Source organism: Trachypithecus francoisi, unplaced genomic scaffold (assembly GCF_009764315.1).
Source record: "Trachypithecus francoisi isolate TF-2019V2 unplaced genomic scaffold, Tfra_2.0 Lachesis_group18, whole genome shotgun sequence".
Lineage (NCBI taxonomy): Eukaryota > Metazoa > Chordata > Mammalia > Primates > Cercopithecidae > Trachypithecus > Trachypithecus francoisi.
Genome location: NW_022681463.1, coordinates 69,231,110 through 69,244,283, shown reverse-complemented (window position 1 = coordinate 69,244,283; position 13,174 = coordinate 69,231,110). Strand labels below are relative to the sequence as shown.

The 13,174-nt window shown below is 45.2% G+C and overlaps 1 protein-coding gene across 1 annotated transcript in view; it reads right to left on the bottom strand.

Annotated features, from left to right (window-relative positions):
• SUCLA2 (succinate-CoA ligase ADP-forming subunit beta) overlaps positions 1-2,240 on the bottom strand; it is a 66,110-nt gene extending 63,870 nt beyond the window's left edge. Inside the window, exon 1 of the mRNA XM_033176916.1 lies at positions 2,063-2,240. Within this exon, the coding sequence (XP_033032807.1) occupies positions 2,063-2,206 (144 nt within the window). The 5' untranslated portion in view covers positions 2,207-2,240. The remainder of the gene's footprint in view (positions 1-2,062) is intronic.
• Between the last annotated feature and the right edge of the window lie 10,934 nt (positions 2,241-13,174).

The following is a 13,174-nucleotide window of genomic DNA, read 5'->3' as shown; positions in this document are numbered from 1 at the left end:
GAAAACAGGCCAGGCGCGGTGGCTCAAGCTTGTAATCCCAGAACTTTGGGAGGCCGAGGCGGGCGGATCATGAGGTCAGGAGATCAAGATCATCCTGACTAACATGGTGAAACCCCGTTTCTACTAAAAAATACAAAAAATTAGCCCTGAGCGGTGGCGGATGCCTGTAGTCCCAGCTGCTCGGGAAGCTGAGGCAGGAGAATGGCGTGAACCCGGGAGGCAGAGCTTGCAGTGAGCAGAGATCGAGCCACTGCACTCCAGCCTGGGCGACAGAGCAAGGCTCCGTTTCAAGGGAAAAAAAAAAAATGTTGAAAACAAATTGCTAAATTAAATGTGTGACCTTGAACAAGTTTCCTAAGACTCTGTACTTCTATGTCCTCATCTACAAAAGCAAAGGGTTAGACTAAGATCCTTCCAAATTCTAGAGCTGCATTTCTTAATAGTAGGGTAGAAGAGAGCAACTGGAATAATGAAAATAATATTGGATATTTCCATATGGAGAAATGAAGCCTTTTAAATGAACTTCCAAAAAGATAAAGTTTTTGATTAGAATGAAAACGTATTTGTCACCAAATTCCCCATTTTCTAAAAACTAAATGGCACTCTTGTAAGACTCACAAGAAGGAAGTTCAAGGCCAAAAAGTCACTTCTTTTGGGAAGCAAACTCACAGAACTCACTACCCCTAGGCTGAAAGTATGAACAACTTTTTGTTTGTTTGAGACGGAGTCTAGCTCTGTCGATCAGGATGGGAGTACAGTGGCGCGATCTCGGCTCATTGCAAGCTCCACTTCTGGGGTTCACGCCATTCCCTGGTCTCAGCCTCCCGAGTAGCTGGGACCTCAGGCGCCCACCACCACGCCTGGCTGATTTTTTTGTATTTTTAGTAGAGACGGGGTTTCACCGTGTTAGCCAGGATGGTCTCGATCTCCTGACCTCGTGATCCGCCAACGTCGGCCTCCCAAAGTTCTGGGATTACAGGTGTGAGCCACCACGCCTGGCGGAATTTTAATAAAAATGAAGAAAAAAAAAAAAAAGGTAGCGGCGGGAGGGCCCCAAATCAATCCATACTATGACATGTATTAAGAGTTACTTCAGAAAAAAAACTAAAACTCTGGAATTGAGTTAGGACACCAATAATGCCCTTCCACAGGTTTTTGTTGTAAAAGTTGGAAGGAAGATGTTTGTTTTCAAAGTTGTAAAGCCGACTCAAGTACACAGGCTTTAGAACCAGACAGCTCTGGGATTAAATCTCAGCTCTGATCTTACCTCCTATATGACCTAGTCCAAATTACTTGTTCTCTTTAACCATAATATGTTCAACAATAATGCACGTATTGAATGACTTCCTCACAGTTGCTGAAAAACCTGAGAGACTACACATTAAGGGCTTAGCACATTACCTGGCACACATCAAATATTCAAAACAAAGCCAGTAACTACTATGCTATGGCCTATCCAGAAATAAGGCTTACAAAAGAAGATTATTTTCTTACCTCTCCAACTGGTTAGGTAGAAAACATAATCTTATTACTGCTATTAACAAGTAGAACAGCATACAACTACTGGGAGGAGAGGGGAGACTTCCCTACCTTGCCCCAGAAAAGGCAAGTCAGCAAACACCGCTGGTCCTCTGACATTCCCACCTATGACAGCTCCCAAGAAACACAAAAGTACATTTGAAGGGCATTCCCCCCTGTCCAAAGAGGGGCCGCTCAAGTCTCAGCCCACCGCGCCAGACGCGGGAATGGCAGCAGACTGTCCTGACCCCTCACCTCCACTCAGAGGCCCCCTGCTCCCGCCCACCCCTCAGAAACTTTAGGAGCAGCCACGGCCGGACCGTCCGGGCTCCTCGCGGACTAAGGGCTGGGGCAGCGCGGCGCAAACATGGGCTCGCTCGTAGTCTTGGCGAGCAGCACTCCCGGGCAAGTAGCCCGAGGGCCTTGCAGGGTACCCAAAAAATGTCACTGCCGGCGAAGTGACCCCGAGTCGGCCACGAGACCCCTCATACCTCACCCTTTCTCCTGCCGACCCTCGAGATGAGAGTGGGCTGGAAGGCATTACCTGAGCAGCGGCCCGCAGTGCCGTCCGAGGCCTGTGGTTCCGAAGGGTAGCGACGGCCAAGAGCCGGCCGTAGAATACGGAGGCCGCCATTTCTGAATCAGACCCCGTCCCCTCAGCGCCCCGCGCAGGCGCGCAGGCGCACATGCGCTAGGCGGCCCAAGGCGCAGCCTCTCTGCAGTGCTCACCAATGCCCCGCCTCGCCCCACTCGTTGGGGGCGGGGCCTCGGGTTAACACTGCAGCTGCTTGACCAGCTCCCTGGCGGGCACAGAGCAAACTTTGAACTTTGGAACTGGGCACCGCAGCCCCAATATCTGTCCTGCAGTCAGAAAGCAACCTGAACACTTCCAAGTGAATTACAATGGAAAGGTGACCCGCGTTGCCACTTATGTGAACTTAACTTCTCTGAGCCTCAGTTGCCTCATCTGTAAAATGGGTTTCATTCAAGAAATGATTACCCAATGTCTGCTTCGTGCTAAACAGCGTTGAGCCCTTGGGCTACAGCAATGAATAAAACCACTTGTGATGCTCAAGAAGAAGATGGTCGGTGTCACGCCCGTCCCTATGAAGAGACCACCAAACAGGCTTTGTGTGAGCAACAAGGCTGTTTATTTCACCTGGGTGCAGGCAGGCTGAGTCTGAAAAGAGAGTCAGCGAAGGGAGATAGGGGTGGGGCTGTTTTATAGGATTTGGGTGGGTAGTGGAAAATTATAGTCAAAGGGGGTTTTTCTCTTCCAGGCAGGGGCAGGGGCAGGGGTCACAAGGTGCTCAGTGGGGGAGGTTCTGAGGTGATCACGGCTCACTGCAGCCTCAACCTCCCATGCTCAAGGGATCCTCCCACCTCAGCCTCTCGAGTAGTTTGGGACCACAGGTGTGTGCCACCAGGCTTGGTTGATTTTTTTATTTTTATTTTTTTAGGGACAGAATCTCTCCATGTTGCTCAGGCTGGTCTCCAACTTGTGGATTCAAGCAATCCTCCTGCCTCAGCCTCCCAAAGTGCTGGGATGACAGGTGTGGGTGACCACACCCAACCAAGGATCTAGTTTTTGAAAAGATAAATAAATTTAACAAACCTCCAGCAAGACTGCAAAGAAAAAAAAAGAAGACATAAATTACCAACGTGAGGAACGTACCAGGGAATATAATTACCCTTCAGACACCAAAAAGGAATGCCATAAATAACACCACACAACATAAATTTGACAACTTTGACAAAATGAGCAAATTCCTCAGAAGACACAAATTACTACAAATAACCTAATATGAAAGGATAATTTAAATAGTCCTCTAACTAGAGAGAATTGTAATTGTAATTTTTAAACTCAAAAAAAAAAAAATACCTGAGATCTCCAGGCACAAAAGCTTTCACTAATGAATTCTATCAAATGTTTACACAAGAATTAACACCAATTCCATGCAACCTCTTCCAGAAGATAGAAGAGGATGGAACAGTTCCCAATGTATTGTATGAAGTTAGAATTACCCCAATACCAAAACCAAGAAAAGACCTTACAAAAAGAGAAAAATTCCAACATTTCTCATGAATATTGTTGGAAAAATCCATAGCAAAATATTAGCAAATGTAATTCAGAAATATGTAAAAAGAATCGTACAATATGACCAAGTGGGATTTATTCCAGAGATGTAAGTTTGTTTTATATTTGAAAATATGTGTAATGCATTTTGTTAACAGAATAAGTTAGAAAAATCACATCATAGTTGTCAGGCCTCTGAGCCCAAGCTAAGCCATCATCTCCCCAGTAACCTGCACGTATATATCTAGATGGCCTGAAGCAGCTGAAGAGCCACACAAGTGAAAATAGCTTAACTGATGATATTCCACCATTGTGATTTGTTTCTACCCCACCCTAACTGATCAATGTTCTGTATAATCTCCCCGACCCTTAAGAAGTTTCTTTGTAATTCTCCCCACCCTTGAGAATGTATTTTGTGAGATCCACCCCCTGCCCCCAAAACAGTGCTGTTAACTCCACCACCTATCCCAAAACCTATAAGAACTCATAATGCCATCACCCTTGCTGACTCCTTTTTTGGACTCAACCTGCCTGCACCCAGGTGAAATAAAACAGCCATGTTGCTCACACAAAGCCTGTTTGGTGATCTCTTCACACGGACACGTGAAACAATAATTTCAATCAAAACAAAAAAAGTTGCTGGGCACAGTGGTTCATGCCTGTAATCCCAACACTTTGGGAGGCCGAGGTGCGAGGACTGCTTGAGCCTAGATGTTCAAGACTAAACTGGTTGGGCCACTTAGCAAGACCTCATTTCTATAAATAATTTAGCCAGTCATGGTGGTGCACACCTGTGGTCCCAACTACTCCAGAGACTGAGATCGGGGGATCACTTGAGCCCAGGAGGTCAAGGCTACAGTGAGCAGTGATCGTGCCACTGCACTCCAGCCTGGGTGACATAATGAGACCCCATTACAAAAAAAACAAACAAACAGGCAGGAGGGGATTCTCCTCTTCTGTCCCAGCCTTGTCATGCTTCCCATTTGAGTCCTCATCTGAAATGAGGTCATCCCAAAGAGTCTCCTATACCAAAGTACCAAAGCAAATTTGGTAACACAGTATGATCAGGTGGCCATAAAGAGAGGGACCTCTTCAGCACTCTTTGTTGCTCTATTTGGACTCTTCCCATCTCTGGTCTGCCTAATCCAGGAACACTATACTGAGTCTACATGGATGCCAGGACTTTTCAACCTCCTATATCTGGATTCTTTTTTTTTTTTTTTTTGAGATGGAGTCTCGCTCTGTCGCCCAGGCTGGAGTGCAGTGGCCGGATCTCAACTCACTGCAAGCTCCGCCTTCCGGGTTTACACCATTCTCCTGCCTCAGCCTCTTGAGTAGCTGGGACTACAGGTGCCCGCCACCACGCCCAGCTAGTTTTTTTGTATTTTTTTAGTAGAGACGGAGTTTCACCGTGTTAGCCAGGATGGTCTCGATCTCCTGACCGGGTTCTTTTTTTGGAGATGGTCTTGCTCTGTCACCCAGGCTGGAGTGCAGTGCCACCATCATAGCTCACTGTAGTCTCGAACTCCTGGGCTCAAGTGATCTTCCCACTCAGCATCCCCTAGTAGCTAGTACTACAGGTGTGAGCCACTGCACCCAGCTACATCAGGAACATCTTAAGTAGGCTGGGAGCAGTGGCTCATGCCTGTAATCCTAACACTTTGGGAGGCCAAAGCAGGCAGATCACCTGAGGTCGGGAGTTTGAGACCAGCCTGGCCAACATGGTGAAACTCCGTCTCCAGAAAAATTACAAAAATTAGCCAGGCAGGGTGGCAGGTGCCTGTAATCCCAGCTACTCAGGAGGCTGAGGCAGGAGAATCACTTGAACCTGGGAGGCAGAGGTTGCAGTGAGCTGAGATCGTGCCAGTGCACTCCAGTCTGGGTGACAGAGTGAGACCCTGTCTCAGAAAAAAAAGTAAAGGGGCACGAGGAGAAAAAGATGATTGAGAAGACAGCCCTTTAAACCAGGACAGAGTGAACATGATTTAATGGGACCAAGTTGAACCACAATGAACATTTGATTCATTTTACACAGACCCATATCCCAAGTAGTGACAAAGAGATGTGGGAGAAAATCAGAGTCCATATTTAAAAAAAAAAAGAAATAAATAAATAAAAGAAAGAAAGAAACTCGTTTTCTTTGCACATCTGAATTGCAGTGTGAATTAAATTTGTGATTCAGTTACAATACATACCATCTAATACTACACAAAACCATAAGGTGGGTTCTTGAGTTTTATACATGAAGCTTCAAATATCAAACATTTCCCCAGAGGAAAGAGGGAAAAGAAACTGGATGAGTTTAAACAAGAGGCTCAGGTCTGAGAGTAGAATCAAGCATATCCAGGCTGGACCCGGTGGCTCAAGCCTCTAATTCCAGCACTTTGGGAGGCTGAGGTGGGCAGATCATGAGGTCAGGAGATCAAGACCATCCTGGCTAGCACAATGAAACCCCATCTTTACTAAAAATACAAAAAAAATTAGCCGGGTGTGGTGGCGGGCGCCTGTAGTCCCAGCTACTCGGGAGGCTGAGGCAGAGAACGGCATGAACCCGGGAGGCAGAGCTTGCAGTGAGCCGATATTGCACCACTGCACTTCCAGCCTGGGCGGCAGAGCAAGACTCCGTCTCAAAATAAAATAAAATAAAATAAAATAAAGCACATCCTGTCAGCACAGGGTTGCCCAGGGCAGGGTGGGGTGGAAGAATGGCTCCAGTTACAGTGAACTCTCTTTTCCAAATCAATCTCCTGAGAAAGAGTTACAGGTGAAGGAAAGAGGAATCGGGCAGCATGACCTCAACTGCATTATTTCGTCTTATAACCTAACTATATTTGTTACACGTTATTCAGGAAAATTAAGGAGAGCCTGCTTCCCACTTCATTGCTAGGAATATTCTCAGCTTTAGTTCAAATTATCTTCTGGTAAAAAGCTGACTCAATAATAATAGATACATAAAAGAGGTATGAAAATAGAACAGAGAGGCTGCCATTAACATAAGAATGTACTGGAGCAGAACAAAATAGCCAGTTTGAGGGGCATTCCAGCATTCCCCAGACTGAGGCTATTTCTTTTTTCTTTTTCTTTTTTTTTTTTTTTTTTGAGACGGAGTCTCGCTCGGTCGCCCAGGCTGGAGTGCAGTGGCGCGATCTCGGCTCACTGCAAGCTCCGCCTCCCAGGTTCACGCCATTCTCCTGCCTCAGTCTCCCAAGTAGCTGGGACTACAGGCGCCTGCCACCACACCCGGCTAATTTTTTTTTATTTTTAGTAGAGACGGGGTTTCACTGTGTTAGCCAGGATGGTCTCAATCTCCTGACCTTGTGATCCGCCCGCCTCAGCCTCCCAAAGTGCTGGGATTACAGGCGTGAGCCACCGCACCGGCCTATAATTTTTTGTATTTTTAGTAGAAACGGGGTTTCACCGTGTTAGCCAGGATGCTCTTGATCTCCTCACCTTGTAATCCGCCTGCCTCGGCCTCCCAAAGTGCTGGGATTACAGGCCTGAGCCACGGGCCCCGCCGACTGAGGCTATTTCTATGTAAATGGAGGGAGGAAAATGTTGCTCTCCTAGCAGAGACCTGGAATTGGGCAGGAAAGGGGCCTCTTTGCCTAGATCAACTTTCCTTCAGCTGGGAATCGGGATAAATGTAGAAGAAAGTGTAGCAAAAAGGAGCTCTGTCAGGTTCTCATGCTGCAGTAACTTCTGGTAGATCCTGTTCAACCGGTTGAGAATCCTGCAGAAGGGAATTCAATATGGGGATTCTCTAAATTAGACTAATATTTATATGGCTTGACATTTCTTTGATATGATTCATAAAACATCAGCTTGGTGCTTTTTTTTTATTACCATTTGTACTTACTTGAATCATGCCACTTTTCTCCACACAGCATAAAGTTTTAAGGAAAAAAAAAGTTTTCTTGTTTAACTATTTAAAACGACAATGCTCCTCGACTTACAATGGGGTTACATCTAAATAGAACCATCCTAAGTTGAAAACAATGATTTGTTTTTCTAAGACCACCAGAGCAGGCACAAAAGAACCAGCAAGTAGGCAAGGGTAGGAGCAAAACTGCATATTTTTGGTCACCTAGCTTCAGAGAAGAAGGTGGGTAGGGAGAAATCTGTCGGCCTCTGGCAAAGGAGGCAAAGAGAGTCGCCCGGTGAGCTCTCGGATGGAGTTCCTGCAGTCACGACAGGAGTGGGGGGAGCTGGGAAGTCCGCGCCGCGCATCTGTCGGGAGCGGCTTTTCTAGGAGTGGGAGGGCAATAGGCGGGGCACGGGCGTGTCGGGGGGCATTCCGTAGGTGCGACCAGGTAAATCTTGGTCTCTTCGGATTGACGTCACCTGGCGCATGCCCGGTTGGTTGGCACCTTCCCAGGCGCCAGCTGCATTTTCGCGCGCGCGGGAAAAGTTGGTGATGAAGAACCCGGCAGTGTGCCATCTTACCTCCATTCGTCCAAACAACCAAAATCTTCAACTTGACTATATTTTCAACTTACAATGAATTTATTTGGAAATAACAAGTCATTATAATTTCCATTATAAGTCAAGGAGCCTATTGAATTGTTATTGCTTTTGCACCACTGTAAAATAGAAAAATCATTACATCAAACCATTTAATCTAGGGACATCTGTATTTTGTTACACTGCTATTAGGGAGAGCAACTTTTACTCAAGTACTCATTTATAGTGTGTGTATGTGTTAGTCACCGTTTGGGTACTAGAGATACTGACATCAAAGCCATCCTCCTTGACCTTAATGCTTCTCTGGGCTGGTGCACCTTTCTTGTCATTCCTTTACGGGAGGATATACTTAGGCTATTCCAACTCTTCAAAGCTTAGTAAAGATCAGGCTGTAACATATAACTAGGCTTTATTGAAGGTTTTGGGATGATGAAATGGAACTACTATGCAATAAAAGAAAACTTTAAACTGGCTAGCAAATGTGACTTCTGAATGTCTTAGGCTCTCCTCTTCACCTTCCCACGTCCTGTTAGCCCCAGACTTCCTACTATGTTCTAGAAGTGGCCTACTCACCTCAACAGGAATACCTGGGACCATGAATACCACCACCCCAGAGCCAGGCTCTCCAAGTCCTCCAAGGCCCAGTGAGAGGAGGAACCTGCTAAGGCTAGCCTCTGCAGATATATAATCTTCATAGGCTCTGCTCCACCCAAAAGGATGACCCCTTTTTATATTAAGTGGAACAGTTCAGCTCAGCATCGCTTTGACACTTTCTACTGCTGAATTGTATCTTGATTTTTTTCTTTCTGCAAATCCACATTACATTTTTCTTCTTTTGGTTTTTTCAAAAAGTTTGATTTGCCAGGCGTGATGGCTCAAGCCTGTAATCCCAGCACTTTGGGAGGCCGAGACGGGCAGATCACGAGGTCAGGAGATTGAGACCATCCTGGCTAACACGGTGAAACCCCGTCTCTACTAAAAAAAATACAAAAATCTAGCCGGGCGAGGTGGCGGGTGCCTGTAGTCCCAGCTACCGCGGAGGCTGAGGCAGGAGAATGGTGTAAACCCGGGAGGCAGAGCTTGCAGTGAGCTGAGATCCAGCCACTGCACTCCAGCCCGGGCGACAGAGCGAGACTCCGTCTCAAAAAAAAAAAAAAAAAAAAGTTTGATTTTAGTTTTAATATACAGATAGTAAAACTCATTTTTTTTAGTGTGCAGTTCTATGAGTTTTAGCAAATACATAATCATATTACCACTGTGATAATCAAGATACAGAATCATTCCATCACCCCCACAAAATCCCCCACATCTTTTTGTCGTCAACCCCTCTCCATATCCTCAGCCCCAGGCAAACACTGACCTGTTTTCTATGTCCAGAGTTTCGCCTATTCCAAAATGTCATATAAATGAAATCATACAGCATATAGCCATTTATATCTGATTCCTTTCATGTAGCATAATGCAATTGAGATTCATCGATGTTGTTGAGTGTATCAGATGTTTGCTCCATTATATTGCTGAGTGGTTTCCCATTGTATGAATTTACCACAGTTTCTTTATCCATTCACCAGTTTAAGAACATTTGTTCCCAGATTTTAATGATTATGAATAAAGCCACTATAACTGTTACATACAGGTCTTGGTATGAACATAAGATTTCATTTCTTGTGAGTAAATATCTTGGAGTAAGGTTACTGAGTTTTATGATAAATGTATGCTTCACATTATATGAAATAGCAAATTGTTTTCCAAAGCAGTTGTGCAATTTTGCATTCTCACAATGTGTGAGAGTTCTAACAGTTCTGTATCCTCACCTGCATTTGGTATTGCCAGTTTTCATGGGGATTTTTTTTCTTATTCATTCTGATGGATGTGCACAGGTACCTCAGTTTGGTTTAAGCTTATATTTTCCTAATGACTCATGATGCTTAGCATCTTTTCACGTGCTTATTTGCCATCATAACTGATACAGTTTGGCTGTGTCTGCACCCAAATCTCATCTTGAATCGTAGCTTCCATAATCCCCACATGTTGTGGGAGGAACCCAGTGACAGATAATTGAATCATAAAGGCAGTTTCCACCATACTGTTCTCGTGGTAGTAAGTCTCATGAGATCTGATGGTTTTATAAGGGGTTTCCCTTTTCACTTGGCTCTCATTCTCTCTTGCCTGCTGCCATGTAAGATGTGACTTTCACCTTCCACCATGATTGTGAGGCCTCCCCAGCCACATGGAACTGTGAGTCCATTAAATCTATTTATCTTTAAAAATTATCCACTCTTGTGTATGTCTTTATCAGCAGTGTGAAAACGGACTAATACAATATCTCTTTTTGGTGAAATATCTGTTCAATTCTTTTGTCCATATATTTATTGGGTTGTTTGCTTTATTATTGAGAGCTGAGGATTCTTTGCATTTTCTAGATCCAAGTCCTTCATAAGATATGTGCTTTGCAAACATTTTCTCCCAGTCCACAGCTTGCCTTTTTGTTTTCTTAACTAGTGTCTTAGTGAACGGAGGCTACTATAACAAAATACCATAGACTGAGTGGCTTAAACAAGAGACATTTATTTCTCACAGTTCTGGAGGCTGGGAAGTCCAAGAAGATCAAGGTGACAGTAGGTTTGCTTGCTCGTCAGGACCTTCTTCCAGGCTTGCAGATGGCTGCCTTCTCACTGTCTTCTCACAGAGCAAAGAGAGATTGTCTTAGTCTGTTTTATGCCACTATAAAGAATGGTTTCTGTTTGGTAATTTACAAAGGACAGAGATTTATTCCTGACAGATATGGAGGCTGGAAAGTCAAAGTCGAGAGACTGCATCTAATGAGGGCTTTCTTGTTGTATCTTCCCATGGTGGAAGAGCAGAGGGTTAAGAGAACACATATGCACACACGTGTGCATGAGAGAGAGAGAGAAGGGAAAAGTTGGAAGGGCCAACTCGTCTTTTTATCAGGAACCCACTCCCACAATAACTAACCTCCTCTCAAGATATTAGCATTAATGCATTCATGAGGGCTCTGCTATAATCACCTCTTAAAGATCTCACCTCTCAACACTGTTGCATTGTGGATTGAGTTTTAACACATGAACTTTGGGGTATACATTCAAACCATAGCAGAGATAGAGTGACAACCAAAACGAGTGATTGAGGCATAAGTCTCAAATCATCCAGGTTTATTGAGCCAGGTTAAGGGTGTGCCTGGGAAAAACATAAGTCACAGAAGCATCTGTGGCTATTGTTTCCAAAAAGGTTCTCGGGAGGTTTAGCATTTATACATTTTCCTTAAAAAACAGGAGGCAGCATTGAGATAAATGATTACACACTTACAAGACTTTAGAGCCCAGTAAATCTACATTTTACATATCATAAGGTGAACATTTGAAGAAAAAGGGAATAGAGGAAGCTGCCATCCAGGGGAGAGGTAAAGGAAACATTAATCTGATTTTATCTCAGGGACCAGTGAACTATTAATCGCATCTTGTTTTTGTTCTGCACCTGGGAAGATAAACTAGCAGTCTTTTGAAAGGGCTAGTTTCTGTTTGGCTTTTAGGGAAGAAAACCTAATGACTTTTTTTTTTTTTCTGAGACACTTTCACTCTGTCACCCAGGCTGGAGTGCAGTGGTGTGATCTCAGTTCACCACAATGATGGGGTGATTGGACCTAACACCAGTTTGCGGGGGAGATGAAGTCCAGCAGAGTCAAAGGAATGAGAAAAGATAGTTTTAGAGAGAAAATGGGTCCAGAGCACCAACACAAGTATGGAGGCTGTGAAGGTCCCGAGCTCTGGGAGCCCACACTATTTATTGGTGATCAAACAAAGAAACAGGTGTGAGGATGTGGGGGTTGAAAGGTAGTGATGCATCAAGCAAATGAGCTACAGCTGTGATGGTTTAGCATTTTTCGTTGCAGCATATGGAACATGTTCTACTACTTGAGATCATGAGAGTGCGAGAAGCAAGGAGCCAGCAAGTCTAGACACATTGCAGAGGCCAGGAGGGGTTTTATGCCCTGAGCTCTGGGTTCCGTCCAAGCCACAAGGGGTTTTATGCCCTGGGCTTAGATTATGGTGCAGCAGGGCAGCCTTCCACCCTTCAGCACAGAGCTTGGTGTTCCAAAGGCCACGAGGGGTTTTAGACCCCGGACCCAGACATGTTCCAAGACTCTTTTACATTATGTCAGACATGCAAGCGCTGCCTCAGCTTCTCTCCCAACACTCAGCTTTTCTCCCAGCACACAACCTCCACCTCCTGGGTCCAAGTGATACTCATCCCTCAGCCTCCCAAGTAGCTGAAACTACAGGCACCGGCCACCACACCTGGCTAATTTTTGTATTACTAGTAGAGACAGGGTTTCACCATGTTGGCCAGGCTGGTCTCGAACTCCTGACTTCAAGTGATGTGCCTGCCTCAGCCTCCCAAAGTGCTGAGATTACAGGTATGAGCCACAGAGCCCGGCTGAAAACCTAATGACTATTAACAAAGGAGGGGGTATAATAAGGTGTGTCCAATCTCCTATCCTATCATAGATGTAAATTCAGCATCCAAGGTTTCTCTGGCATTCCCTTGGCCAAGTGGGGGGTGGAAGGGGTCCATTCAGTCAGTTGGAAGCTTAGAATTCTGTTTTCATTTAGCAAGAGCAAGTAAGCTCTGTGGTCTCTTCTTACAAGGCCACTAATCCTATCATGAATTCCCTAGCCTCATGATCTCATTTAACCTGATTACCTCCCAAAGACCCCATCTCCAAATACCATCATGTTAGGGATTAGGGCTTCAACATGTCAATTTTGTGGGAACACAGTTGAGTCCATAGCAGTGTCTCTCAAAGAGAGAAAGGTTTTAATTTTGGTGAAACCCAGATTTTTTTTTTTTTTAGACGGAGTCTGGCTCTGTCACCAGGGCTGCAGTGCAGTGGCACGATCTTGGCTCACTGCAAGCTCTGCCTCCTGGGTTCAGGCCATTCTCATGACTCAGCCTCCCAAGTAGCTGGGAATACAGGTGCCCGGCATCACGCCCAGCTAATTTTTCTATTTTTAGTAGAGACGGGGTTTCACCGTGTTAGCCAGGATGGTCTCGATCTCTGGGCCTTGTGATCTGCCCGCCTTGGCCTCCCAAAGTGCT